General features: G+C 52.1%; 10 protein-coding genes across 10 annotated transcripts; 6 read left to right on the top strand and 4 right to left on the bottom strand.

The window, feature by feature from the left end:
* Nucleotides 1-233: 233 nt before the first annotated feature.
* Nucleotides 234-1,099, bottom strand: BDP81DRAFT_484692 (uncharacterized protein; the record flags this gene model as incomplete). The annotated part of the gene is made up of 3 exons (XM_060595119.1): nt 234-695; nt 741-1,026; nt 1,064-1,099. 3 exons carry the CDS (start codon nt 1,097-1,099, stop codon nt 358-360), a joined length of 660 nt encoding a protein of 219 aa, XP_060439761.1. The 3' UTR covers nt 234-357.
* A 655-nt stretch (nt 1,100-1,754) lies between these two features.
* Nucleotides 1,755-2,884, top strand: BDP81DRAFT_438808 (chaperonin 10-like protein). Its single transcript, XM_060591350.1, has one exon. The coding sequence runs from the start codon at nt 1,821-1,823 to the stop codon at nt 2,805-2,807; it is 987 nt and encodes a 328-aa protein (XP_060439760.1). The 5' UTR covers nt 1,755-1,820; the 3' UTR covers nt 2,808-2,884.
* A 107-nt stretch (nt 2,885-2,991) lies between these two features.
* On the bottom strand, nt 2,992-3,931 carry BDP81DRAFT_399116 (uncharacterized protein; the record flags this gene model as incomplete). Its single annotated transcript, XM_060588539.1, has 2 exons — nt 2,992-3,562; nt 3,642-3,931. 2 exons carry the CDS (start codon nt 3,929-3,931, stop codon nt 2,992-2,994), a joined length of 861 nt encoding a protein of 286 aa, XP_060439759.1.
* Nucleotides 3,932-4,617: 686 nt separating this feature from the next.
* Nucleotides 4,618-5,794, bottom strand: BDP81DRAFT_438807 (GMP synthase). Its single transcript, XM_060591349.1, has 3 exons — nt 5,428-5,794; nt 5,296-5,392; nt 4,618-5,226 (listed from the first exon to the last, which is right to left on the bottom strand). Exons 1-3 carry the CDS (start codon nt 5,611-5,613, stop codon nt 4,700-4,702), a joined length of 810 nt encoding a protein of 269 aa, XP_060439758.1. The 5' UTR covers nt 5,614-5,794; the 3' UTR covers nt 4,618-4,699.
* Nucleotides 5,795-7,095: 1,301 nt separating this feature from the next.
* BDP81DRAFT_438806 (uncharacterized protein) lies at nt 7,096-8,259 on the top strand. Its single transcript, XM_060591348.1, has one exon. It carries the CDS (start codon nt 7,291-7,293, stop codon nt 8,068-8,070), a length of 780 nt encoding a protein of 259 aa, XP_060439757.1. The 5' UTR covers nt 7,096-7,290; the 3' UTR covers nt 8,071-8,259.
* Nucleotides 8,260-10,736: 2,477 nt separating this feature from the next.
* Nucleotides 10,737-11,195, top strand: BDP81DRAFT_454208 (uncharacterized protein; the record flags this gene model as incomplete). Its single annotated transcript, XM_060592914.1, has 1 exon — nt 10,737-11,195. One exon carries the CDS (start codon nt 10,737-10,739, stop codon nt 11,193-11,195), a length of 459 nt encoding a protein of 152 aa, XP_060439756.1.
* A 1,048-nt stretch (nt 11,196-12,243) lies between these two features.
* BDP81DRAFT_454207 (uncharacterized protein) lies at nt 12,244-13,375 on the top strand (the record flags this gene model as incomplete). The annotated part of the gene is made up of 2 exons (XM_060592913.1): nt 12,244-12,332; nt 12,715-13,375. The coding sequence occupies 2 exons, from the start codon at nt 12,244-12,246 to the stop codon at nt 13,373-13,375; spliced, it is 750 nt and encodes a 249-aa protein (XP_060439755.1).
* A 1,210-nt stretch (nt 13,376-14,585) lies between these two features.
* BDP81DRAFT_438801 (exopolygalacturonase) lies at nt 14,586-16,747 on the top strand. The gene is made up of 7 exons (XM_060591347.1): nt 14,586-15,195; nt 15,253-15,333; nt 15,382-15,444; nt 15,501-15,597; nt 15,690-16,039; nt 16,106-16,207; nt 16,277-16,747. Exons 1-7 carry the CDS (start codon nt 14,680-14,682, stop codon nt 16,424-16,426), a joined length of 1,359 nt encoding a protein of 452 aa, XP_060439754.1. The 5' UTR covers nt 14,586-14,679; the 3' UTR covers nt 16,427-16,747.
* On the bottom strand, nt 16,595-17,914 carry BDP81DRAFT_502736 (uncharacterized protein; the record flags this gene model as incomplete). Its single annotated transcript, XM_060595573.1, has 1 exon — nt 16,595-17,914. Exon 1 carries the CDS (start codon nt 17,864-17,866, stop codon nt 16,595-16,597), a length of 1,272 nt encoding a protein of 423 aa, XP_060439753.1. The 5' UTR covers nt 17,867-17,914.
* Nucleotides 17,915-19,628: 1,714 nt separating this feature from the next.
* Nucleotides 19,629-20,509, top strand: BDP81DRAFT_296671 (peptidase S8/S53 domain-containing protein; the record flags this gene model as incomplete). The annotated part of the gene is made up of 2 exons (XM_060583102.1): nt 19,629-19,709; nt 19,760-20,509. Coding segments are annotated over 2 exons (831 nt in total), but the record flags the coding sequence as incomplete, so codon positions are not given.
* Nucleotides 20,510-25,941: the final 5,432 nt, after the last annotated feature.

The following is a 25,941-nucleotide window of genomic DNA, read 5'->3' as shown; positions in this document are numbered from 1 at the left end:
CTTACAATGGCTCCCAGCGTCTATATGAGATGAAGACCGTACGTATAGGATGGTGGGATGCGGCCAGTGCAAATATGTTCACGATACCGGCCAGCTTGAGCCGTGCCGGAATGCCTGAAGGTTGAGGTTGAAGTTTACCAAATGTCTGAATACGCCCTCTCCAAATTACACACGAAATAGAAGAGCTCAACGGCTTTAGGCTTAAAGTCCGCGGGATGTAATTTCCATATGCTACGACTGATGCTGGTGCTCCGAGAGGGGGTCTTTACGAGATCTTGATGTTCGCAGATTGATGTCTACCTGAGTAGTGTATGAATTGCTTCGATTGACTCCCACTATAGAGGAAACCCCGGCTTTCTAAACCTGGAAACTCTCACCGCGACATCGAAGCTCACCCGTCACACATCGTGCAAAGAAGCTTCCTTCGTATCGTAGAATATCCACTCCACACCAAGGATCAAGCGCAGAGCGTCGTGGAAATGTAATCTCGCCATGGCCAGCCCAGATCTCGGTGAACTTCCAGTCCATCGTTGAAAGAATTAGCTCTTGGATGGCAGGCGATGTTCCTGCACACGGCTGTGGGATACTGCGAAGATTTAGGGTCCATTTTTCTGAAGTTGGCAAACTGGGAATTCGACTGTCGGGTATGAATTCGCATTCAAAGACCGTCCGCCCTGCTGGCCTCTGTGCGTTGGCTTGGATGAGTCACGTGCCGTTTTTCGTTTCAATGTCGGCCTTACCAAAGACTTTGGGAAAGCCGTACTGTTCGCGTCCAGCAAACATGGCTGCTTCGTTCTCTAGAATCAAGATGAGACTGTACATGAACCTTTCGTTCTTGTACGTCACCTCGACTTGATGGACGAACTCCTTGTATGAACCCACGGGACTCATTCCATAATCGAGAACTGAGGTTGACATGAGCGGCTCATCCTCGAGTTCTAGCACGCTCGGGACGAGATGGCGAACTCGAGATGCGGCGACACGGTAGGTGAAGCACAGCTTCGTATCGATTGCAAAGCGATGGATCTGGCGGCTTCGGGTACGGGGGTGAAAAAATGGGAACAGAGTTCGCTTCCAAAGACAACGTCCCTAAAGGCATTTCGCTGGCGACTTTGGTGAAGTCTCAACTTGAAAAATATCGGAGCTTCCCTTGATGTTGCAATTATTTACGTCAAAACCAGCAGGTGATTACACGATGTCACTGGCCTCTCACTTCTTCATGCTGGTGTGCCTCACGAATTTGAACGATCTTGTATCTCCCCTCGGTGTCCTTGGCATGCCCGGGAATGCCGCCTCCAACCCCATCGGCGCTGCCTATCGGAGCTTGCCGTGATGCTTACTCGTTACTCTGGAGTCAAACTTTAAGTTCCATGGATAGTGAGAGCTCGGAGGTAGGGCCAAGTGGGCATCTCCCGAACCACGTGGAATTAGTGGGCATTATCCGACATGACTGTGCCTCGGTCGCGGTATCAGGAAGTCCGCGAAACGCTGTGGGTAGCCATAGTTGCCCCGGCCGAGCTCTCGGTGTCAAATTCGGGACCCGAGTCCGCTGGACCAATATTCACTCCTCGCTGTAAGACGACAGCCGTTGGCTCGTCCGCAGCTTAGATTCGGCTGGCGTCGCATCTTATGTTGCATGATTTGTCACACGTGCCACCCCCGGAGAGTAAACGTCACTCCGGCGGGATTCGGTGTGGTATTCAAAATGCGGGGTGAAGATCCGCCTCATAAGCATAAAATCTCGGCATAGGTCGACCCCCACCTGATGTTGAATATTTGACGCGCCAACTTGAACGAGCCTGGACGACAAGCTTATCAAAATGCAAGCATTTCAGTTCGTGGAGCAAGGCGGCGGCCTACAACTTCAAAATCTACCGATTCCTCAACCTGGCCCGGGCTGGGTTCAGCTGCAAGTTAAAGCAGCCGGATTGTGTCATTCAGACTGCCATATATTGAAAAGCCCCGATGGGGTTATCCAGCGACCTATTACTCTCGGCCACGAAGTTTCCGGAGTAATAACAGCTCTCGGTCCCGATGTAAAAGGGTTCGAAACCGGCGATCGCGTTACTGTCGGCCTTTTCTCATACCCCATCAAACTTCGAGACTGGACAATGGCAATTGGTCTTGGATTTGACGGTGGTTATGGAGAATATGTACTGGCACCAGCGGCAAGACTAGTCCACATCCCGAACGGCCTCCCATTTTCTCAAGCTGCGGTGGCGACCGATGCCATGGCGACATCCTATCACGCTGTGGTGATCGAAGCCGCTGCAAAACCGGGCATGACGATCGGCGTCATTGGCATCGGTGGCCTTGGGATGTCTGGTCTCGGTTTTGGAGTCCTCAAGGGGGCCGAAGTCTACGGCATCGACATATCCGAGTCCAAGTTTAAAGAAGCAAAGAGGTTGGGTGCTAGTGGATGCTTCAAGAGCCTCGACGACGCTACGGATGTGGAATTTGATGCCATTGTTGATTTTGCCGGTACAGGGGAGACAACCAAACAAGCCATTGAGAAAGTGAGCGAAGGGGGCAAAGTTGTGGTTGTTGGACTTGCAGCTTCCGAGATCACCATCCCTAGCTACGCTTTGATTGGTCGTAGTGTTAGTTTGATAGGGTCATTTGGAGCGAGCGAAAGGGACTTGAGAGATGTTTTTGAGCTCTTGGCAAACAAGTCAATCGAGCCTGAGCTGAAAGAGATCCCCTTCGCAGAGATTCCGGCGGGACTTGATGCGTTGGACAGAGGCGAGACTCAAGGAAGGCTTTGGTCAGATCCAAGCAAGGCCAAGACTGGCTCAAGTAAATTGTAATGATCTTTATAGCTTGAAATTGCCATTGCGGCTTTAAGGCCTATAATTCAATGCAACCGTGGAATCTAAATTCCGATCATGGATTGCATGTGTGTTCGCTCAACTCTTGTGTAGAACTAACGGCATCAATATGAGGAACAAACTTTCTGACATCAACTGACAGGCTTGTTTGTCATCGCCCGCCTCACTCGTTCAAGAAAACGAGACATTTCATCTCAATACTTGCTCTCTCCGTGTCGTTGATATACCGCGAATCCTCGAAAGAACTATGAAACACAGCCATCTTTGACTCGAACTTCTCTAATCCGGCACTATCCCATTGAAGGAACAAGACAGGCTCATCTGGCTGCTGATGATCCAGGAACACCCAATCCTGATCCTTGCTGTAGGAGGCAGTATCCAGCCAGAAGTCTTGGGCATCTCTCCCAAAGACCTTGAACTTCCCCTCAGGCTGTGAGAAGATTTGTGCATGTCGTTCTTCGAGTTTGATGCTTCTAGGCACTAGAAAGGCAATCGGGTCACGCTTGATGGCCTTCAGAGGCCTCCATACGTTGACCAGAAGAACTCGGCCCTTAGGAGGCAGAGATTTCGGCAGAGGTTCCATGTTGGCTGCGGTGTTTTCTAAGAGTTCCAAGCCACTGCGGACGGTCAAGTCGGCATGGATAGAGTAGACTGGTGTGGTATCTTTCCTGACTCCACTTGAATCGGAGTGTCGAATTCGCTGAACAGTCGTGAATACTCTCTTGGAGTTGAAACTGATTCCCAAAAACGGTCAGCCATTTCATCGACCGATCACGAAAGGGCAGAGAGCATGATGAAAGTAAAAGTCCTCACTGTCTCTTGAGTAACTCTTCCGTTTCTCTCAGCATCACCTCTCGAATCTCATCCTCGTTGGACCAGTCTTTGATATCAACTTCATGCTTCAGAAATTCTAGACCATCATTCTCTGTCTTAAACTGAAACATATCAGGGCGGATATCGCGAACAAATACTTCACGCTTGTCTCTGTAGTTGTCTGCATCGGAGTAGAGATTGATTGGCGTGTCGAGGAACTCCGGCGTTGGCGGTGGCTTTCTGTAGACAAACTCTGTCCGAACTCCAGGAATTGTGACTGCTGGAGACATCCTGCGAGACGACGAAGTTGTAGCGGGAGTGTATTGCCTATAGTGACACTCAATTGTGATACTACTCACTAGCCCTTTAAGACTGAGAGCAAGTCCGCCTTCTTATAGGTACTAATGAACGGTAAAGATTCCTTCCCCAGATTTTCTTTTCTGCAGCCATCCAACCATCTATATTTAGAGCTCTGCAATAATCATACCATCTTCAAGCTTCATGCTGACGAATGTAGTCACGCGCTATGATGATAGCCGCTGACCAACAGCAGCCATGCCAGAAAGTGCAGTTCAAGGTAGCACGGATGGAACGCTGCATGCCTGTGGGATTCAATGTGTGAATGATTCGTTTTCACCAGCATAATCACCGCTTAAGCATCGGGAATGCTTTCAAGATCGTCTTCTAATGGTCGTAAAGGGAAGGTCGGCGAGGATGTATCCCTCCCGCCAAGTTCCAACAGGGCCAAGGCGTCGTGCGGATTACCTGAACGGACGAGAGGTGACTACTTACCTAGGTCAACACATCAGTATCCTTTTCAGGTCTTTTATCTGAGAAAGATTGCATAGTGAGTTTGATAATTGAGCCGCGGTTTGGATGTGAGGAACAAACATCGGATATGTTCATCCGTCCTTGATAGGCTACCATACACACGATAGTCTGGGTTGGGTCTTTTCGAAGGGATTATAGCTGAATTAGCTTCAGAATTTATTAAGCCACTACACAACAGGACAATAACTACCTACATGCACAAGTACAACCTTACGTCTCATCAACGCTCACTCTATCTCATCATCGTCGCCATGGAAAAACCTAAGGATAGCAGCAGCGACCAAGTCACCGTCATGTTCCCAATGCGCCGTCTCCGCTGCCTGATCCGCATGTTCCATGTCCTGAATGCCACCACTATCAATCCTCATCTGGATTTGTCTCTTCACCATATCCTCATCAAACGCCAAATGCGCCTGCGACGTGAAAAGCCGACCCTTGATGTAAACGCCCTGCACCTTGGTGTGCTCACTGTGTCCCCACACATCCACCTTGTTGCTCGGCTTCAATAGGCCCTTGGAGCTCTCGGTAGTAGGTGGCGCGACGACTTGGTCTTGGTGCATTTGGTGGAGGTGCACATGATCATCTTCCGTCTTGAAAAGCTGCTTGCCCACCGGCGAAAGCTCAATTCGGCAGTGGCCTAGTTCCCAGTCTTCCGAAGGCGCTGGTGCGACTTCGGCGCCGAGCATCCGGTTGAGAAGCTGGTGGCCGAAGCATACGCCGCTCAAGTGGAGATCCGGCCGGCGCTCCCAAAGTTCTGTTGTCCGGAGTCAGTGCTGCTGGTTGCGGGTGTCTGCGAAGCGCAGTGGCTTGGGTGGTGACCAACCTTGCAGAACTCCGAGGAGCTTGAGAATCCAGGGATTGTCTCCGTGTGCGTCATACATGCTTCCGGTGATTAAGACGCCTTGATAGCTGTCGAAATCCTCAAATGTTGGGACTGTGCCCCCTTATCCTCTACTACGAACTTCTGGTCCGTATCGACTCCCAGCGGCGGGTCGTGTTCAGCGCCAGCATGCTGGAAGTGAGTGTGCAGAATTTCTCCAAAGCTACCCTTCGCCGCATGGGTGTCGGGGTGAGGGTTGTCGGTCTCCAGCACTATCATCCGCACCACTGGCGCGTCGGGAGCAGGGTACTTCTTTGACATATTGAATAGGTTCCAGTCGAAGAGCTTGTGGTAGGGTAACGGAAGCAAGGGTATTGGAATTAGGCCCTTTTGATTGCTCAATGGGGATCTTTGGGGTACCGATAAATTAAGAAAGTTGCAGGGTGGTTGTCAGGCATCACGCAGTGGCATAAGGATTACTTAAAGGGCACTCGTCCCCCCAATGTCTCTTCGATGGTGACGCGTTGTAAAGTAGAGACACTACATAAGCCAAGGGAGACATTCCTTAGCATTCCGCCGTTGCGTCCGTCTGGGTCATCTGAATTCAAGATTGACGTCAGTAACTTGCTGGCGACTCTGTGCTGTAGGGCTGAGGTGAATGGATTCTTCGATGACGGCAAGTTTGCTGCATTTGAGTTTCCATAACATAATTCCCGTCCTGAGTCCACTAAGCCAGCGGCTCGGCGGGTTCCACCGGCGTGGAACCTCTGCTGCTTGGCCTGAGTAGAAGAAAGCTAAATCAAGTATTCCAGGCTTGTGCCTCCTACCAAGCCATGGCGAAGCTTACGCGGAGGAAAGCTGGGCTGGATAACTCGGGATGCCCATCTCTACAAAAGCCTTCTGCCTAGCACATTGGCATTCATCTTTCGGCTCTTTGCTACGGTGTTCGAGAATCTGGGAGCGGAAACTGTCGAGACTGAGACACCCTCCAAGGCGAATCGCCCAGCGCCCGAACTCGGAAGTCCACCCCAGTCGGTACTCGCCCCAACCGTTGGAACAATGGGAAAACGCCCCGAAAATATAGCATCACAATGGATCAAGAAGCCCCCAGTCAAGCTTTTGCGCAACGTCTGACGTTGCAAGGGCAGTGGGATTGAAATATTCGGAGATTTTGCTCCAGTCCCAGCTCGTTGGTTCCGTGACATTCGATGAGACCAAAAATGTTTTCTGGAGCAGGAGATCCGAGACGAAGAAATAAGACTTATGAAGCTCAGGGATACAGCGCAGGGCATTGCAGCGAACCATCTAGACCGCTGTAGACTGCAACCGGTTGGCTCCTGTTGCGATGCAACAGCAAAAAGGCCAAGACTACCTCGAAGTTGGCTGTAAGGACGTTTATGGTCAAAGAAACGCCGGTCGATCCGTCCTTTTCTTTCGCGAATCTACCAAATGGCACCGGGAGTTATCCCGTCGAAAGAAGCGCGCCTAAGCGACACAAAGCAGGCAGCTAATTGACACCAACTAGGGAGCATCGATGTCTTCAGAGGATGAAAACACCATTCACATAAAATGACTCGAGGATCCCAACTTGCCAATTCTTATGTTCTCGACGACTTCATCGAGACAGTCTCAGATCCTCTTGCATCTAACGACTTCAGTATCCGTCTAGCTAGAGCAGCCAACAAACCCTACAACAACATGGACAGAGAAACCTTGCAAAAGCTTCGCAACATGCACTTTGGCGGAGGCTCTGGTGGAGGTCTCGGCGAGGCCAGCAGCGGAGGTAGCCACGGAGCCTCTTCTGTCGCCGCATCCGTCGACGAGTCTCTTGATATCGGCGAAGGCAACGATGCTTTTACCGGCAACCGATGGAACTCGAATCCATCAGCTCCGGCGAGCCGCCCGCTTACCGGCGCTCCACACCAGATTTCTCCCCAGAGCCTTCAGAAATCACAGAGGCAGGCCGAATATCCACCTCAACAGGCCGCGCAGCCGCAAATGCCGTCCGGATACCCACCCCAACAGCCCGTGCAGCCGTACATGCCAGTTGGACAAGGGCCAGTCGACCGTCTCGTACCCTCGGACGCGGTCGCCATGTCCGACAAACGTGAAGAGGTCCGCAAGGTCTTTTGGCCGGAAATCAAGTCCTGGATGGCCTCGGACACAGCCCTGCAACAGTTCGCCGCCCCTTGCCCCAAATGCTCAACATCCATGACCGCCACGCCCGGCCAGAACTCGAACCGGGCCATGGTTCTCGTCTGCGGCCATATCCTGTGTGAAGCATGCGTCAAACACATTGTAAATCTCTACAACGTCGGTCAACCCAAGTGCCCCTACTGTACGGGCTTGATTGGCCCTTACTCGCAGTGCGCTCAGAGCTGCCAAGATCTAGGCATGGTGGGGTTGCCTTTGCCTAGGACCATGGCAGAGCTCGACAAGTTCCCTCTCACCACCCCCGAGGGCGCCTCCCGCCCTTCGTGCTGCTTCAGGTGCCGCGCTCTGCGCGTCGAGAGAGCGACCAATTCACTGATGAGAGCCATCCTCAGCGAGACCAGGTCTCGCGCAGTTTGGGCTCCCAGGTACGACCACAAACCGGATGGGAAAGACTACAGCGATTACAAGCGAGTACCCGCGCTGGATAACATTATGAAGCAGATTCGAGACATTGCGCATAGTGATTATATCTATCAGAAATATACTTGGCTGACGCCGACCGCTGAACAGAAGAAGCAGGATGCCTGGGTGGAGATGCTGGACACCGGGCGTCATGTCTCCTAAGAGTCCTATAGGTTTGCACATGCTGTAAATCGTCAAGTACGCGTGAGGGTCGGGTAGGCTAGGTGGCGAACCAAAAGGGATGAGTCAATGGGACATGGCAGGAAAACAGAAGCTCAGGATTGACTCAGCATATGCACCAGAGACCATAGCAAGACTACCTAGACTAGACTGAAAGGAATCTGACTAGCATCATATCGAGGTCTTTTTCAGACCCATCCGAGTTTGATGTACCTCAAAATTGCATCCTCAAGGTGTTAGATCGCATTTTCAACCATTCTGAAAATTGATGGCGTCAAACTAGATAGTTCTTGGCGTGTCGAAAAGCTTCAATATGTAGATCTCGATAATTCCTTGGGCATACAGGCTTATGCAGGTGCAGGGAGATGACCGCAAGTGACGGTCGCTCTTATGTTCCACGTTATAAGGATAGATAAAGCCCGAGAATCGGTGTCGATACCAGCCGCAGTTGTTCTCTCTCTGTTCAAACTAGTCATCGTGAAACGCGTACGCAGTCATGGGTGCCCAGGCCAATGGTAAATCTCCGATTCTTTCTTTAGACAGACCGGACGTCATTGAAGATCGCTAGGGAACTCGGAACCGGTTCAGCCTCCCAGACAACACTGTCTACACCTTCCTATTACAGATCACTACCGTATTGCATGAGATTCACGTCGGAAGTCTGGCTTCGGGCTGGTAGGTTCCCCGTCTGCCGTAAGACTGCTAATGATTACATACAGTCATCCGTGAGGACTACCCGCGATATGAAAAGCACTTAAACCACACCAAGACCAATTTTTAGCCTCAGCTCCAGCCATGACATTCTTGAAGTGACCAGTTGCGCACATGTGCGAATTCAATATGTCGTGATGGTGGCAATCAATAATCCTCTAGTCACATCTAGCAAGTTAAGGGGAGCTCGTATGCGACTCTGCAAGTGCATGCAATCACCGGTGGGATCGCAGTTGTTTTATGCTCCCGAGTCAGCTAGACATCTGCAAGACTCAAGGGGCTGCCGTAGACACAAATTTTCTGACGCAAGGTTTCACACTCAAGTGTGTTTCTGCCGGTGGTACGCGCCGTTGCAAGGAAGAGCTGTGGAACGGCTCAACCTAGCCTATTCAGACACGATCAGCGACCAGTCTCTCATCGTTAGCGGTTAGTCAATGCATCAGAGTGTCAAGTTCGACATGGGCCTCCCGTTCACCCAGCAAATAATAAGAGTTTTCTCGGCGTGCACAAAATCATTCTGAACTTCTTTCTACCAAGAGCTGTCAATGTCAGATCGCCATTGCGAATTCTTTTGCTTTAGAGTAGAAATGCCTCAAATCCAGTGTTGACTGACTTCGTCGACCCGGGTCGGTGTAGGAGTAGGTTTAGATCCCGGCTTCGAAGAAACGTCGCCCGGTCCAATCAGCGTCCACGCCGGGGAAGCGGTGTTGAGGCTGGAATGGCATACCCTCGTATGCGACGTCAATTTCGGTCGAGTAAATGGTATGTGCAGTTATGGCCGTAGAAGGTGATCTCTTGGAAGTCTTGGGCGCGGCCTTGGTATCTCGATCGTTGGCCAAGCCAATTGTCTTGGGAAACACCCGGTCCTTGGCCTTCGGCAAGCAAATATCTTGTAACCATTGCATTCAAGTGTGGACTATGGTTCTACTAAGTAATTCACTGATATCTCGCGTCGGCGTTGTGAATAGTAAAACGGCTTTGCAGCTGCTAGTCTGCGGCAGGTCGCAGATCGTATCCTCGGTAGACGACCCCTCGTGCCCCAACGTAAAACATCAGCTTCATCTATCTTTACTTCGCAACAACGTGGGCAACAGAGGAGAAGATGCAGCGCTCCCGTAAAAAGAAGCCGCCTCTCAGTAAAGCCTGGGCCGCATCCAGCCCAGTTGCCAAGACTCTATATGGTTTCGGGGAGCCCTCGTCGTTGGAGGTCTTGGGACTTGGACCGTTTCACCTCCGCTCAGACGCACTTCTCCACCACATCCCGCGTAACCACCACCACCATCACCATACCATCGATGGAAACCACATGGTCCCCCTGGATCAACCCACGGCTCTTCAATCTTTCTCCTCGAATTCCAACCCGGAAACCACCCCTCAAGGTCCGTGTGTCTGTTAGTCCCAGGTGTTTAGGCCGCCCAAGAATCTATCATCTCTTGTTCAAGGCACCTGGAAGAGCTTCTATTTTTGATAGAGCCGCTTGGCCTTGGCAGCGGCAGGTCTTGACACGCATGACGGCGCCGCAACCCCGAATGGTATGGTCTCCGCGCCTCTCTTGTGCCATCCTCCACATTCCAACTTCTCACCTGTGACACTCTCTCACTGGTTCAGGTTCTGGATCTGGTCGTGGTTCTCCACGTCAGGTATTTGAACCTCTTCTTGGCGCTCCGTGGGGATTTCCTTCATTACGCTCTCTCCTCCCACCTTGCCTTGCCACTCGTTGACGCGTGTGCTGTTACCTGTCTTTCCGTCATCTTCCTTTATTTTCCTCCTCACTTCAGTTGTGCTGTTTGGTTTGATTCTTCGATTCTCCTCCACCAAAGGAAACCCCTTAATTTCCAATACTACTTCCTAATAACACCTCTTGAGGAGAGAAATACTTACCGGCTGCGCCGACACACGATACCCAATCTTTCAATTCAATCTTCCAATCTTTCGCCATGCAGATCACCAGCACCCTCATGACCCTGGCCGTCCTGGCCGTAGGGATCAACGCCGCCCCCGCACCCCTGAACATCAACCTCGGCGCATACTCCCCTGCGTTGGTAGTCGGTGATGGTGCGCTCACATTCGGAGGCGAGGCGGAGGCTGGAAAGGGCAAGGGAGGCGCCGCCGGAGGCGAAGGCGCAGCAGCCGCTGCCGCCGCCGCTGCCGGCGTTGGCGCGCCCGGAGCCGCTCAACAAGGCATCGTTGCAGGCCGGGATACTACAAAGAGGGTGGAGAAGCGCCAGAGCGGCTTCGATCGTGCCCTCACGTTCGCCGAGGCCGCGCTTACAAAGGGTCCCAAGATCCAGCTCGGAAACGGCGAGGGCGGTGCCGGCGTCGGTATCATCGTCGACAACAACCCTACCGCTGCGGCTCAACCGAACCGCGCCGGCGCAGCTGAGAGGAGGAAATAGGTGGGACAATGTCTTTTTTCCCTTTCCGCGAGGGGAAGAGAGCCGTCGCGTAATCTTGCTAAAGTCCGATCGAAGTAAAAGTAAGTTTGATGATTTTTCTCCGATGAAACGAAACAGAACAAATAGCTGACTCAGAACTTCACAGATGCTGCCATTGATACTCTGTCAGAGAGGTTGAAGTTCGCTCGCCTGGCCCCCGTTGATCGAACGCAATTCTGTTCTTCAGTCTTTGAATGAATTTTCACGGTTTCACCGCGGACTTATAAAACCGGCGATCCGCGCGCGCACACGCTTTCTGGCACTTTGGCATGATGATTTCGTCTCTTTATTTTCGTTCGTGTACTTTTGGGGGCATGTAATATTTTTCAGGCGTGGTGTAACTTTGGGGGATAAAAATGAGATTCAAAATGACGCCTTGGGTTCGCGGGTGCAAAGGATAGATCGAGCACGATCAAGGACGTGACGACACCTGGAAATAGTAGCGATGAGGTCCGGCATCGCGTCACCCGTTGAGGTAGCAATTAACTTCGTCGGGATTTGTTCAAATAATTGCCGTGTCCTTCCGGTCTTATCTCTGTGATCGTGATGACGGACATACTCTTGTCCAAACTGGATTGATGCAATGACTGCGTTAGTGTCTGCGTAGGTTGATGTTAGTCTGAGTAGAGAGTTGGGGGCCAAATTCGCATACGCGAAGGAGGTCCGGCAACTAAGATGCCGCCGTGGTTGATATACATCGTGTCTCACTCGAGCTAACCACATGAGCACTCCAGGCCAGGGTTTTACCCACACAGATCCAACATGACGGGCCGGCCCCCGTGTGGGTGTGTATACGATGTCTGACTGTGCGGTACTTGCTAATGGCTGTCCGCAACTCGAGGGCATTGGTTCGGTTGATCAAAACTCCTGCACCTCAGCCTAACTAACTCAGCTCATTGGTGGATCTGGCCTCTAACCCCCAGTTATCTCAAGTGTTGACTGGCAGAATCATGTGCGCATTTTGCATGTTCATGGCACCACGCTGTCGGTCTCCCACTGGCCAGCCTCAATGGCTTGCAGCCTGCTTGCAGGTCTCTGGATGTGTCAGGCGCAGCCGTACGACATCGACAAGTCTGGGCAAAGAAGTGTCAAAACAAGGTTAGTCGCGTCTTGGGCGTCTTATCCAAAGTGTCCTGGGGCGTGGTGTTGCCTGTGTCGCTGCAGCTAGTTCGTAGGAGTCGCGCTTTTGCCTAGTCTTGGCCTTGCGATGAACCTATGCGCTGGATGCTACTTGGCACCCGTGAGGAATTGTAAGATGGTACGCAACTTTGTCTGCGGACCACAGCCTGCTTCTGAATTCTTGGATAAGAACGACACGTCTTGCACTTTTTTTCCTTTTTCCTGCTATCTGTGGCTTCTTCGATTTCCTGACATTAAACCGTGTCATTCCTTGTTCACTGCCACACTTCACCGTCCAGTTACTTTTTCATCTTATTTCATCCAGTAAGGTCTTGTCGCCTTGGCCAATAATCACGAATAGGCCGCTTACCAACCAACCTGATGAGATCCCGTCAGCGATGCATACCTCTCCCACTCCAATTGCGCTGCAACCCCGCGAAACCCCTCTTCCTGTTGCTGCCCGACAGGAAGAGACAGGTTTCCATGTCATAACTCAGACGATCTATCGACCGAGCTCAACTTTCGTCACATACGTTACACTAGGCAGTGGGCCACCGACATCATACTCCGATGGCAACCCGGCTGATCCGCCATCGGCCGCTTCTCCGACCGCGGATCCACCTCCTCCGGACCGATCAAGCGGATCCCTATCAAGCGCACAGATAGGGGGCATTCTGGGCGGCATCGTCGCTTTCGTTGCCATCGCTCTTATTGCTTGGTTTTGCATTTCTCAAAATAACAGAAGACCAGGACCGCCGCCGGACTGGGACTCCTTGTACGACTATGACTCTTCCTCCGAAAGCGGCTTTACCGGGTCCCGGGGGCCTAGGACGCCGAGGGCACCCCCACCTGTTCATCCGGGCCGGGCCGGCCGGCGAATGCAGTACGTTCAGATGCCACAAGGGCCGCCACCGCCAACTTATCACATCAATCGTTACGACGCATGGAAACCCAAGTTCAATGGGCCAGTACGTCGCCAGCAGCCACCGCCGCCCCAACGCTATCGGACACGGGTTCCCTGAGTCAAACAATCCCTAGCCCCGCATGCAGCCTGCCGCAATCATGTAGATCATGAATAATTCTCTTTGTTGTTCCGACTTGTTCATACCTAAGTACTGAGAAGCAAACTCTGTAATATTTAAGGCTTGTGGGGAAATGAGTTGCTAGGAAATCATAACGTGATTAGGTCTCAGGGCTAGAGGAAAGATATTAGGGATATGATCAAGGTCGACCGGCTGGTTTCTACAACATTTGATACCCCTCTGCTAGCAGCGAATCCTCTTTGTAACATTTTTTGAATAGTCCATTCAACTTCTACATCTCCTCCATGAGTCAACTTTGTCAAGTTATATGTCCTGAATAAGAAAGAACAAGCCATTTGTCGATATTCATATACCCTATGCAAAATCCTACATGACTTGTTTAGTACTCCAGAACAGATTAAGACAGCCTACCCTTTCATGTTTAAACTCAATACAAAGAGCCCCCTCTTGCCTTAGACAACCCATCCAGGCGATGAAGCAGAATGGGGCTTCTAGTCAAGAGTCAAGAGATTCTAGACGTCAATATTTTGTTCAATTTGCACAGAATAAACTTGCCCAGTTCAAACCCGAACTACTAATCCTGGGACTTAGACTGACCTTGATCACTACAAATGTGTCGCTCACGGGCCTGCCTTGCATATTATCATATTGATACTACTTACACCTTGGATGCCCCTTGACTTCTTTGAAGACATCTGGATGCCATAGTACTTAAGGCCAAGCTCGCATCCCGAGATTGCCGTAGGATGACGATGCCTAGAGTTCGGCGGTTTAGAAAATACCTTCTACTTGTGTTATCTAAGAACATGTTCACGCCAAGACCGGAAACGCAAAGCAAATTACACCCACCGGCTCGCTAATTGACTCGCCAAGTTGCCCCTGATAGTTTCTCCGCATCCCTATTTACCCCGCGCGCGCAGATGGATCAAATATGCGGAGAAGCGTAAGAAGCGTAAGAAGGATTCAGCCGCAAGGGGTTTGTCAGGTTGAAGGGACCTTTCTTTGGGGAAGAATCAGCATGTTGCTCGCACCCCGGTCCGCGAAATCTTCCACCGACCGGCCGAGGGACCTTACACGAACCCCACAAATCTTCCACGTATTGTTGCATCCAATCTGGGAACTATGATGGTATGATCCGCCGCCGGTGACATCTCATTAAACGTAAGCTCTAGGGATTTGGGGTATTTGAGGACGGGTGGTTCGAGAATTGAGACTGAAGTCATGGTGCTCCCCCGTTCCTAACACCATTCTGTCGTTTTTGCGTGTGTGCAAGCCTGTCTACGATGCGGACCACCTCTTCGGCTCTATGGGCTGCTGCCCTTGGCCTGTTGTCGATTGCTTCGGCCCAAGATGAGCTTCCCAAGCGCCCTAAGGTTGAGCCTGCTCCCTTCAACACCGGAAAGGCCATGCCATTTTCACCTCCCAGAGACAAAGATCGCTTTTGCTACATCAAGCCGAGCTGCACCGAGGGCAAGGACGACGCACCCAAGATCCTCAAAGCTTTCCAGGAGTGCAATGACGGCGGAACAGTTGTGTTCGACAAGACTTACCTCATCAGCTCTCCGTTAGACCTCACCTTCCTGAAGCACATCGACGTAGTAATCACCGGCGACATCCAGTTCAACGATGATCCCCTCTACTGGGCCGAAAACAGTTTCAAGTTCGCTTTCCAGAACCAGTCAGTCTTCTGGAAGTTTGGCGGCGAGGATATCAACATCTATGGTGATCTTGGGAACGATAAGTCTGTCATTGACGGTCGCGGTCAGGCATATTGGGAGGCCATTCAGACCAACAGCAGCGTGAGTATGCCGGGTCATACAACCTTTCGAAATGTGTGCTAACGTGTATCATAACAGCTCTTGAGGCCCATGTTGTTCTCTTTCGACGGAGCTAAGGGGGCGACAATGTCACACCTTCGGATGCGCAATCCTCCCAATGTAAGTCATGGCTACCAAAACGAGATTGTTCCCGGCTAACGACACCAGTGGTTCAACTTGATTGCGAACAGCACCGATGTCATCATCAGTGACATGGATCTCAAAGCTCAGGTATGTCAATCAATGCACAGCTCAGGATGGTTTATGAGCTCACGTGATTGGAACAGAGTCAAAATGGTGTCAAGATTGCCAATTCCGATGGCTGGGACACTTATCGATCCGATCGCATTGTAATCCAGAACTCAGTCATTATCAACACAGACGGTGAGTCCGACCATGCATGTTCTGGTTGCTTGCAGCTTGAACGTCGAAATCCCCTTTGTTGTTTCGTGAACTGATGTTGGTGGCTTTTGAAGACTGTGTGTCATTCAAGCCAAATAGCACCAATGTTGTCGTCCAAAACCTGGACTGCACTGGCTCCCACGGCATGAGTGTTGGCTCCCTGGGACAGTACAAGGGCGAGACCGATATCGTCGAGAACCTCTATATCTACAACACAACCATGGCCAACGCTAGCGATGCCGCTCGCATCAAAGTCTGGCCTGGTATTGAGACTGCGTTCCAGACGCTTCTGAATGGTGGAGGTGGTCTCGGACGTGTCAGAAACGTGACGTATGACCTTTTCAAGAACATTAACAACGACCGGGCCATCACCATCACGCAGTGCTACGGGCAGAAGAACCAGACACTCTGCGAAGAGTTCCCGGTAGGTCAAATACCTCTCTGTGTTCTCGTTCGTACGAGTATTAAGTGCTGATCAAAGTAATTTCAGGCCAACCTTACAATTACCGACATCACTCTCAAGAACATATATGGTACGGTCTCAACCAAGCTAGACCCGCAAGCCGGAAGCCTTGTTTGCAGTGCCGCAGACGTAAGCTTTTACTCCATCTCAGCAAGCTAACTTACCGGACACCTCACTAACTTGAGTTTCATGACATAGCGGTGCAGCAATATCCACGCGGAGAACGTCACCGTCACAGTGCCAAGTGGAAAGCCGCCTGTGTACGAGTGCAAGAATCTGGACAATAAGTTACTCCAGATTAACTGCACGACCGGGGCGGATGGAGATCGGGATACTTCCAACGGATAGATAAAGTAGAATTCTGTCAGAATTCACTACTTTCAACCGTCACGCGTGTGCCACTGCAGCCACACATATCCCAACAAGTTTTGTTTCATCTATCAGATCATACAAATAACAATGCTCTAGCTTCTAGTGAGGTTACTTGACAAGCAAAGTTGAGGAGTTCAGTCAACCTTACCAGGTGTAGTTACCGGCGTCATAGCCTCCGTCCTCAGTGTGATCCTCGTCGCCATGCCAGCGGCCATTATAGATCTCGTAGCCCTCGTCATAGTGAATATCACCATCTTGCCAGCGGCTACCATAGCCCGGGGTGATGTCAAATTCTTCTTCCTCGTTCACCACTCCAGCGCGGTTCCACCAGTGAGTTTCGTCCAGCTCTGTCTCAATCTCCGCGATGCTTGCCTGCACTCTGTGGGTCACATCCTGCTTTAGAAAATACAGCCACGATTCCATCTCGGCGAAAATCTCCTTATGGATCGCACCGGAGACATCAATCGGTCGCATTCCGTCACCCAGGCGCAACTTCAGTTTGGTTTCGAAGTCATCTCTTACTTGGCGGAACCAATCTAACATGTGTTGAGAGGCGCCGCCACGGGGAAATGGTTCGGCAAGATGCTCGCCTTGTAGAATGCGACTCCCGAAGTCAGTCTCCGCCTGACAGTCGTTACAAATGGTCTGCTCCATGGGCTGCTTCTCGCTGTAGGTTTTGATTTTCAGATTTGGGACGTAAGAACCGTGACAAAGGATTGAGAACATGAAGGCCCCCTTGCATTCGGAGCATTGTAGCACCCTTCTGCACATTGGGCAGTCCTTTGGCTCATCCTTTTTGGCTCGCGATCTGAACCATGACTTGAGGCATTCTTCCCCAATCATGTGGCCACAAGCCAGGATGACGGGTAGTTCCCAGCCAGGGTGCCAAGATGTACTTTCGTCTGCGCAGTTCTCATGACAAATGGAACACGGAATGCAACATCTGATGCTCGGGTCCTGAAGTGATCTGGCATAGTCATCGCGAATATCCGGCCAGTAAGCCGAGATAACGGTTTCCACTTTCTTTGGGCGATAATTCATGTTGTTTCGGTAGTACATATGACAACCAGTTGCGGATTCCCATGCGCTTTGCGTCAATTTAGACGACGCAATGTTACTGCATCTACGTCTCTTAGAACTTCCGTCGTCGGTCCCGTCCTCAGACTGCGAGGAGCGTTTGGTGCATGTTGAGCTCGTCGTCAGAGCTAGCGTTTCTCCAGATTCACTTGCCGGTGATCCGTCTCGAGAAGTAGAATGATCGGCGATTGAAACGGCACGAGAAAAGGCCACCTGAGTGTGGTCAGTTTCGGCAGAGATTGGAAACTCTCTGTCAGACGAGTTTGTGTCCTCAATAATACCAGACATGTCTTCCATCCAGCGACGGATTTCAGTCGAGTTGTAGGTAGGCGTGGCCATTGTCGATAGATGGGACTGACAGGAAGTCAACTGGGCTATAGAGTGAAGTTCTTGATGATGAGATGCGGTCTCACGGCGTAGGGATGATCAGAAGTTATAACAGTCGATAAGTAAGGTATGCTTTTAGGTCAAATGTGGGCTAGTGTTGTAAGTGTTGGGGGCTAAAGATTTGTTGGTGATGTCGTCGACGGTCAAGTAAAAGTTGTTGATGATTGTGACTGCAAACATTTAGTTGCGACAGACTGATAGATTAAATAAGATATCTGGGGCTACATGGCCACTGATTCAATGACTCTGCTATTCTCAGTGAAAGAAGTCTTCGAACAATCACGCTTTAGTCGCTCAACAAGGTCAATGAACCAAGTATCACCGAAATACCTTAGCTGATGCAAGAGCCTTGTCAATGAACTCGGGAGTTGGATGTCGTACAACAAAGCCCTAATTCTTCAGACATTCTGAAACAAGTGATACAATTCCCTGTTCAGTCGGCCCACGCCTCGAAATTCCAAGTAGACGAAGTAAACAAAGAAGCAATCGATCTAAGCCGCATCTAAGCCGCAGAGGGATGCCAGCATGTCAAACAAATCTGAGCGTGACTTCGCTGAAGAAGACTTTGCAACTTCCCCAGCTCACTCTCAACTATAACTGATATCACCTGCCCAAACTGTCATCAAGACTGTGCCTGTCTCGTCTATGATTCAACTTAAAGCTCACCAACACACGTGCTCAAAGATGGCTACACTCGTAAGTTGGCTAACATAAAATCTGAGTTAGATGATTGAACATGAAGAAGCTCTCAATAACGCTAATTCCGAAGAAAAGTTGAAAACAAGGACGTACGATCACGGACCTGCCGGGCAGCGACTGCGCTACGCCGAACTGCAGTCACTAACTAATGCTCGGATATGAGTTAATCTACGGTCTTGATGGGTCACCGACGGAAGGTCAGCCTATTGGTAATCGATCCTCTCCCGCATCACATTCCCCCTTCTCAAACGGATGACCCTGGTCGCTGATGTGGTCTCTGTTGGTCTGTATCCGCAATACTCTGCGATCTCGGCGCGTAATTCGCGCGGATTTAAGTGATATTAACTTTGTTTTAGTTCCCCGAGTGGGTCGTGGAAAACTGGGCGACGATATTAGAGGTCAAACACATCTTATCAGATCATCTGATTAATCCTCAGCTGAAGAGAATCCCTTGTATGTTGTTCTTTCTATAGTGACTCTACGCCTGTTCCTCCTAGTGCCGGGCCAAAAACCCAGATATTTGAATCCATGCCCGCGATCGGTCGCACAATCCTTCAACCACAGGTATCGGGCGAGAGCAGCGCGTGCCTGCCAAGATCCAACATCCCGCCGGATGACATGACCTTCCCGATAGAGGGTTACATCGGAAGCCAAGATAACACCATTCGCACTGCAAAGCTCTTCATCCCGGAGACCGGCAATCTAGACTTGCAGAATATGGGACCCTCTTTGGGGTCGTGAGTTCGTATCGCGGATCTCACCATCTAGCAGATGGCAGACCGCCGGCCGAAGTTCATTTCACTCGGCAATGAGCACATAAAAAGCTCTTTCCGAGTCCAAGGTGGAAGCCAGTTTGCGTTCTCACCCATCCCATCCAGCCCTCGGCCTAAATCGCTTGTCAATTGAAGTCAACATGGCGTTTGGCATAATCGAGTATCTCTTGGTCTCCCTCCTTCTGAGCGCCGCAGCTCTCTCCACCGAGGTTCCTGCAGCGGCCTTGGGTGACAAGAAGCCATTCTCACCCCCCGCTCGACGATTTGCAGTTCAGTTTTCCACAGCCTGCTCTGCCAAGTTCAGAAAGCGAGATGGAAGCCCAGTATGTCACTCATACTCTCGCCCTCAATTCCTTCAGCTAACATACAAAAGGACACGGATGGCTTTTTCCAAAGCCTGCAACTCACCAACAACACGGCCAAACCCGCGCTGAATTTTACCTCGGACATCTTCCATGGCGCCTCTTTTGACCTTCTCAACCATACTGCCAGCTCACTGCAGCAGATCGAGACGCTCCCCGAGGTCGAGAAGCTATGGCCCGTCTCCATTGTGTCAGCAGTGCAGCCCAATGCCTCCGACATCATGTCAGAGCCGCTACCGAAGTGGGACCCTCATACGCTCACCAACGTTGACAAGGTCCACAAGCTTGGCCACCGCGGCGAAGGCGTCGTTGTAGCGATTATCGATACCGGCATCGACTATCTCCATCCAAATCTCGGTGGTGGATTCGGTGCGGGTTTCAAGGTCGAAGGCGGATATGACCTCGTTGGTGACGACTATGAAATTGGGAGAGAGTATGTGCCTGATGCCGATCCTTTGGACTGCGCCGGCCACAGAACCCACGTCGCCGGTATTGTTGCGAGCTCTCACGATGACCTACCCGGTGTCGCATCTGATGCCCGCTTGAGGATCTACAAGGTCTTTGGGTGCGGCGGTAGCAGTATGGAGGATGTCATCGCTCAAGGTTTCATCCAAGCCTACGAGGAGGGCGCGGATATCATATCTGCCTCTTTGGGATCGAATGCTGGATTCCCTGAGAACATCCTTGCTGTAGTCGCCTCTAACATCCAAGCCAAGGTAACTTTTGTTACGGTCGCCGCAGGTAACAGTGGTGAGATGGGTAATGTTGGATCTCTGAGCAGTCGGCAGAAAAGGTGGATCTGGAAGGCGGTATGGGCACTTACAAACGACCCCTTACATACCACTTCTGAGAGGCCGTGGGCTCTGCCCACAACCTCCTCCTTCCACCTGAAGACGCAGCAATAATAGACCATTATTGACACTTCGTTCCAACCGTACGGTTGCCCTGCTGACGTGTATACCAACACTGATCAGTGGTTGAATTCCACTACCTCAGATCAGCAAGGCACACGGGCTTCAGAAGAGTCAGTTCCGATTCGGTGATCAGCTCTTTACCTATTAAGTTAGGTGACTGGGACTCACTGGTAGAATCCGGTCCGTTCTGTACTACACACATTCGACCTTCTCGATCGCGGAAGCCTCGAGAGCTCATATCGTCAATTACGATCCCTTCCGCCAGTCGACCGCCACGGAAGCAGCAAGATCACCAACTTCAATCCATCATACCCTCATCTCTAGTCGTCCGACCTCACGGCTCTCACTCCACTTGCCGAGCTCCAATTACGGCTACGAGGAGCGGCAATTTTTACGACCTCGTTTTTGCCTCCTTCCGTCTCAAGAGAACAACCAGAGACCCTTGGGTTTTGTCAGACGAGAGCATCGACCGTTTGCTGTGAAATCACCGCCAAGCCAGATTCCACGACCTTCCGGCTTCCTCGCCAACCTTTCGACCTTCCAGCCCGTCAAACAGAAGCAGCAGAATTTTTCAACAAACGGAATCCGTGGCCAATCAAGTAAACGACGCTTCGATTACGCGGCTTAACGTCGACGCTGACCGCCGAGTTAAGTGTGGCCGTCGAGCTGCCTCGCGGTTACTTCTGTCTCTTCTGAAGTCAACCTCATACAATATACTCCTCTGATTACACACTTTCCATCTTCCAGCACTTTGCTTACCATGGCCGGAACGTCAGACTCTGCGACGCCGTCGTCGCCTCCCTCGCCTAGAGGTCACCCAGCCTCGCCCGTCAAGTCCCCGTTTCCAATTCCACCCAAGCACTACCACGAGGTCGACCTTGAGCAATGGGGCAACTACGAGTTCGACGCGGGCCAACTGACACCTGAGAAAGCCAAGAGCATTGCGCTCTGCATCCTCGCCTGCTACGAGCGTCAGCCCAACCTCATTGGCGAGCTTCTGTGGAGGGAATACAAGGCGGACTTTGAGATGTGGACCACTGATGACATCAAGCTCATCGGTAGCCCGATCTTGAAGAAGTTGAGGGACTACCTTGTTGACAATGGAGTTAACGTTGGCAGCGCTACAGGAGGCTACCACCACCGGCTCTGCCGGCTAGTCGAGTTGGATAATATGCCGACGTGGACCGACGAGGAAATCCACGCGGCCCGCAACAAGTCTGCCCGTCTTCGCGAGATTACGAAAGACCTCAAGTTCCTTGCCACGCTGCTCCCCGACAGCACTTCGACGGCAGACCTCCTTCACGAAGTCAGAGGCACTGCCCCTCCTCCTCGAACACCCGCTCGACCTCAAGCTCGACCTCCTGCCCAACCCGCGATTCCACCGGTCACATCGAACCCGCTGGGCCACGACCTTCCTCCTTCGGGCCAACAGCTCCTCGGTAATACCATACTCGACGAACACCTCGTACGTCAGCAATGTCATCCCTACCTTCCTTCCGAGAACATCATGCCCGACACTCGCTCCCTTGTTGCCCTAGCCAAGCTCTACTCCGATGAGCGCAAGTACGGCGGCGACAAGTACGAGATCTTCACGAAGAAGGTGGCCATATTCAGAGACCTCTGCCGTAAGGCAGGGATCGACCAGTCTGGCTACGCAGGTGCCTTCTCCGAGATGCTCAAAGGCAGGGCAGCATCTTTCTACTTCGACAACCTCAGTCAATCAAGCACGACCATGACCTTCGACGACATGTGCCACAAGGTCAGGGATTACTTCGAACCTCCTTCCACTCGACTCACATACCTCACCGAGCTTCGCGATCTTAACTACCGTTCTATAGCCCGCGAGAACCCGGGCAAGTCGGGCCAACAAGTGCTTCAAGAGCTCGTCCAGCGGATCTCAATCCTACACGACGCTCTTGCCCCATTCGGTTCTGGCTTCAACATGCGAGATCAACTACTTAACTGTTGTGAAGGCATTCCAGAGTGCCGCCACGTCTTGCTCGCACCTGAAGAGACCTTCCAGGGTGTGGTCCGTCAATTGAACGCCTCAATCTATACCATCGAGCGCGAACGCGAACGCGAAAAGCCTCAGCAGTACCTACACGGTCCTTCCGTCGACAGCAACAACAACACCCCCGAGTCGTTCTGGACCGACCGAACATACCGTGGTCAAGGGAAGGAAGCGCGATTTGGATCTCGAGGTCGCCCTGGACGTGGTCCTCAGCGTAATAAGAAGTGCTACGTCTGTCACAAGCCCGGCTGTTGGTCGACCAAGCATTCCGAGGAAGACCGCCGCAAGGCGTACGACAAGTTTAAGTCAATGAGAAGCAATCGCGACAGTCAAGATACCAACAACCGCACCTACTTTCAATTCCTCGATTTCTACGAGGGCATTGAGCCTTCCGTCGAGTCTTCCACTCACAACACCGCAGCCAACGACGAGAGCGACACTGAGGCGCTGATTCGATACTTCGACGAGCTCGACTTCGACCACGAGGACGACGATAATGATACCTTCCACGTCTCAACCACCTACTTCGGCGAAGCCACTGCGAGCAGTAAGGCCCTCACTGAGATTCTCGCGTCCCAGGCAGTTGAACACGGATTGACCCGAACGACGTCAATGGACGAGTTCGCCGAGCCCACCGAGCCCGCCGCCTCCTTCTCGTTGGAAGGAAGGTATAACTCAAGAGGGTTCCAGGGTATCATGCCCGACACCGGCGCCGCTGAGTTTTCCACTGCCGGCTACCAACAATTCCTTGCGCTGCAGAAGTTCCGTGATATCACACTTGATACCACCACTGCTGGCACCGTTACCATCCGCTTCGGTGACAACGTCGGCATCAAATCAATTGGCTCAACCACTGTCTCCACCCCCTTCGGCGACATCACATTTCACGTCTTGCCAAGTAACACCCCTTTCTTGCTTTGTCTGGCGGACATGGATAAGATGGACGTCCACTTTAACAATGTCACCAACCTCATGGTGAAGGGAGACATCACTGCTCCAGTCGTTCGCAAGTGGGGTCATCCATGGCTGTTGCTTCTCGACGACGAGAGGGCAATGGTCCATTACCTCACGGAGAACGAATTGCGCCGTCTACACCGACGCTTTGGACATCCATCGGTCCCGCGTCTGCTGAAGGTGCTTCGGCAGTCAGGTAACGAGGTGGAGAAAGTGGCCCTCGAGCACATCACGAAGGCATGTCAACAATGCCAGTTGAACAGCCAAGCTCCAACCAGGTTCAAGTTCACCCTGCGCGACGAGTGCGACTTCAACTACGAGGTCATCATGGATGTGATGTATCTCGAGAACCGTGAAGGCGTCAAGTGTCCGGTTCTGCACGTCGTCGACGTAGCCACCGGCTTCCAGGCGGCGAAGTTCCTCAATAACATGACCGCTAAGCACACGTGGGAAGTCTTCAGGCTCTGTTGGACTGACGTCTACCTGGGGCCCCCGGACTGGATTGTCACCGACGCTGGCCGGAACTTCCACTCTGCGGAGTTCAAGGCGGCAGCTCGAGCACTTTCGATCGAGGTCAAGGAGGTGCCTGTCGAGGCTCATAATAGCGTGGGCATGGTCGAGAGGCGCCACAAGGACCTCAGGAGGGCATACGATATCCTCATGGCGGAATGCCCCTCCTTGAACGCCGAGTCTGCACTTCAGACCGCGGTCAAGGCAATCAACGATACCGCCGGTCCCAATGGCCTCGTCCCTACACTACTCGTCTTCGGAGCTTTCCCTCGCACCACAGACAACTCTCCCCCATCACCAGAGATCACCCAACGTGCTGAAGCAGTCAAGAAGGCAATGAAGGAGATCCGCCGTCTCAACGCCGAAAGGAAAGTCGCAGACGCACTCGCCACTCGCAATGGACCCGACATCACTTCAACCATCGCTTTACCATTGCAATCAGACGTCAAGGTCTGGCGGGAAGGCAGGGGATGGGAGGGCCCGTTCAAGCTGATCTCCACCAACGGCACCACTTGTACTCTCGACTTGCCGAGTGGTCCAACTGATTTCCGCGCCACTATGGTCAAGCCGTGGTATACGGAGGCAATCGACCCTTCGACGGCGATGGAGCACGTAGGGCGCCTACCTGATGGGTTGTCTGCCAATCAGCCTGTTGAAGGTGCCGGCCGCGCAGACGAAGTCATCCTGGATGAGATCGTCGTCGCCGCATCCAAGCCAGACGAATCGTCAGCCCGATGTACCAAGCGGATCCGTCGACCGCTGGGAAGACGGAATGCCACTGCCGTCGTTCACTTGACAACCAAGGAAGCGACCAACCTCAAGCTAGCTACTCAACTTCGCAAAGATGGCACCATCATCGCACCCGGCAAGCCTTTCCAGGAGTCCACTAAGCTGGAGCTCGCCGGCCTCATTGAGCGTGGCGTCATCAGGTTCGTCAAGTTAGGCCCTGAACACGAGGGCATCAAGATCTTCAAGTCCCGCTTCGTCAACGAGATCAAGGGCATTGGGTCCAAGCCATACGAGAAAAGCCGCCTCGTCATCCAAGGCTACAACGACGACGGCAAGAAGGTCATCCTCACGCAGTCGCCGACGATTCAGCGTGCAAGCCAGCGTCTGCTTCTGGTGCTCGGCCCTACACTTCTCCCCCTTGGTTACTTCATCTGGGGCCGTGATGTCACTCAGGCATACACCCAGGCCAAGGAGGCACTCAGAAGAATGATTCTCGCCTACCCACCTACTCGGATCCGTGACAAGTATCCCCCTGGCACTGTGATCCACGTCGTCTGGCCATTGTACGGCTTAGCAGAAGCGGGCACATACTGGTACGCGACATACAGCAAGCACCATATCAAGAACCTCCAGATGGTAACTTCGACGTATGATCCATGCTTGCTGATCTCAACGGCTGAAAGTGGCTCATTCGACATCATTGGCATGCAGACTGACGACACCATGGGTTTGTCTGACAAGGAATTCGTCAAGAAGGAAGACGATGAGCTCAAGCGCGCCGGACTTCTGGCCAAGCCCAAGCAGATGCTCACAATTGACGAGCCGCTGATCTTCAACGGTGGCATCGTCTCTCTGCTGGGCAACGGCAACGTCACCTTGCGCCAGAAGCACCAAGGCAAGAAGCTCAAGTTGGTCGATCCCGCGGCACGAGACGCGCAGAAGCAGTTTGTCGAGCAGCGGGCGCGAGGCGCCTATATTGCGTCGATCTGTCAGCCCGAGGCGTCTTTCGACACATCGTACGCGGCTCAGCATCAAGTGAATCCATCGCCAGACGACTACGCAGCGCTAAATCGTC

This window comes from Colletotrichum phormii (assembly GCF_030913505.1).
Source record: "Colletotrichum phormii strain CBS 102054 chromosome Unknown BDP81scaffold_27, whole genome shotgun sequence".
Lineage (NCBI taxonomy): Eukaryota > Fungi > Ascomycota > Sordariomycetes > Glomerellales > Glomerellaceae > Colletotrichum > Colletotrichum phormii.
The sequence above is the reverse complement of the archived record's forward strand: the minus strand, read 5'-3'. Positions and strand labels throughout refer to the sequence as shown.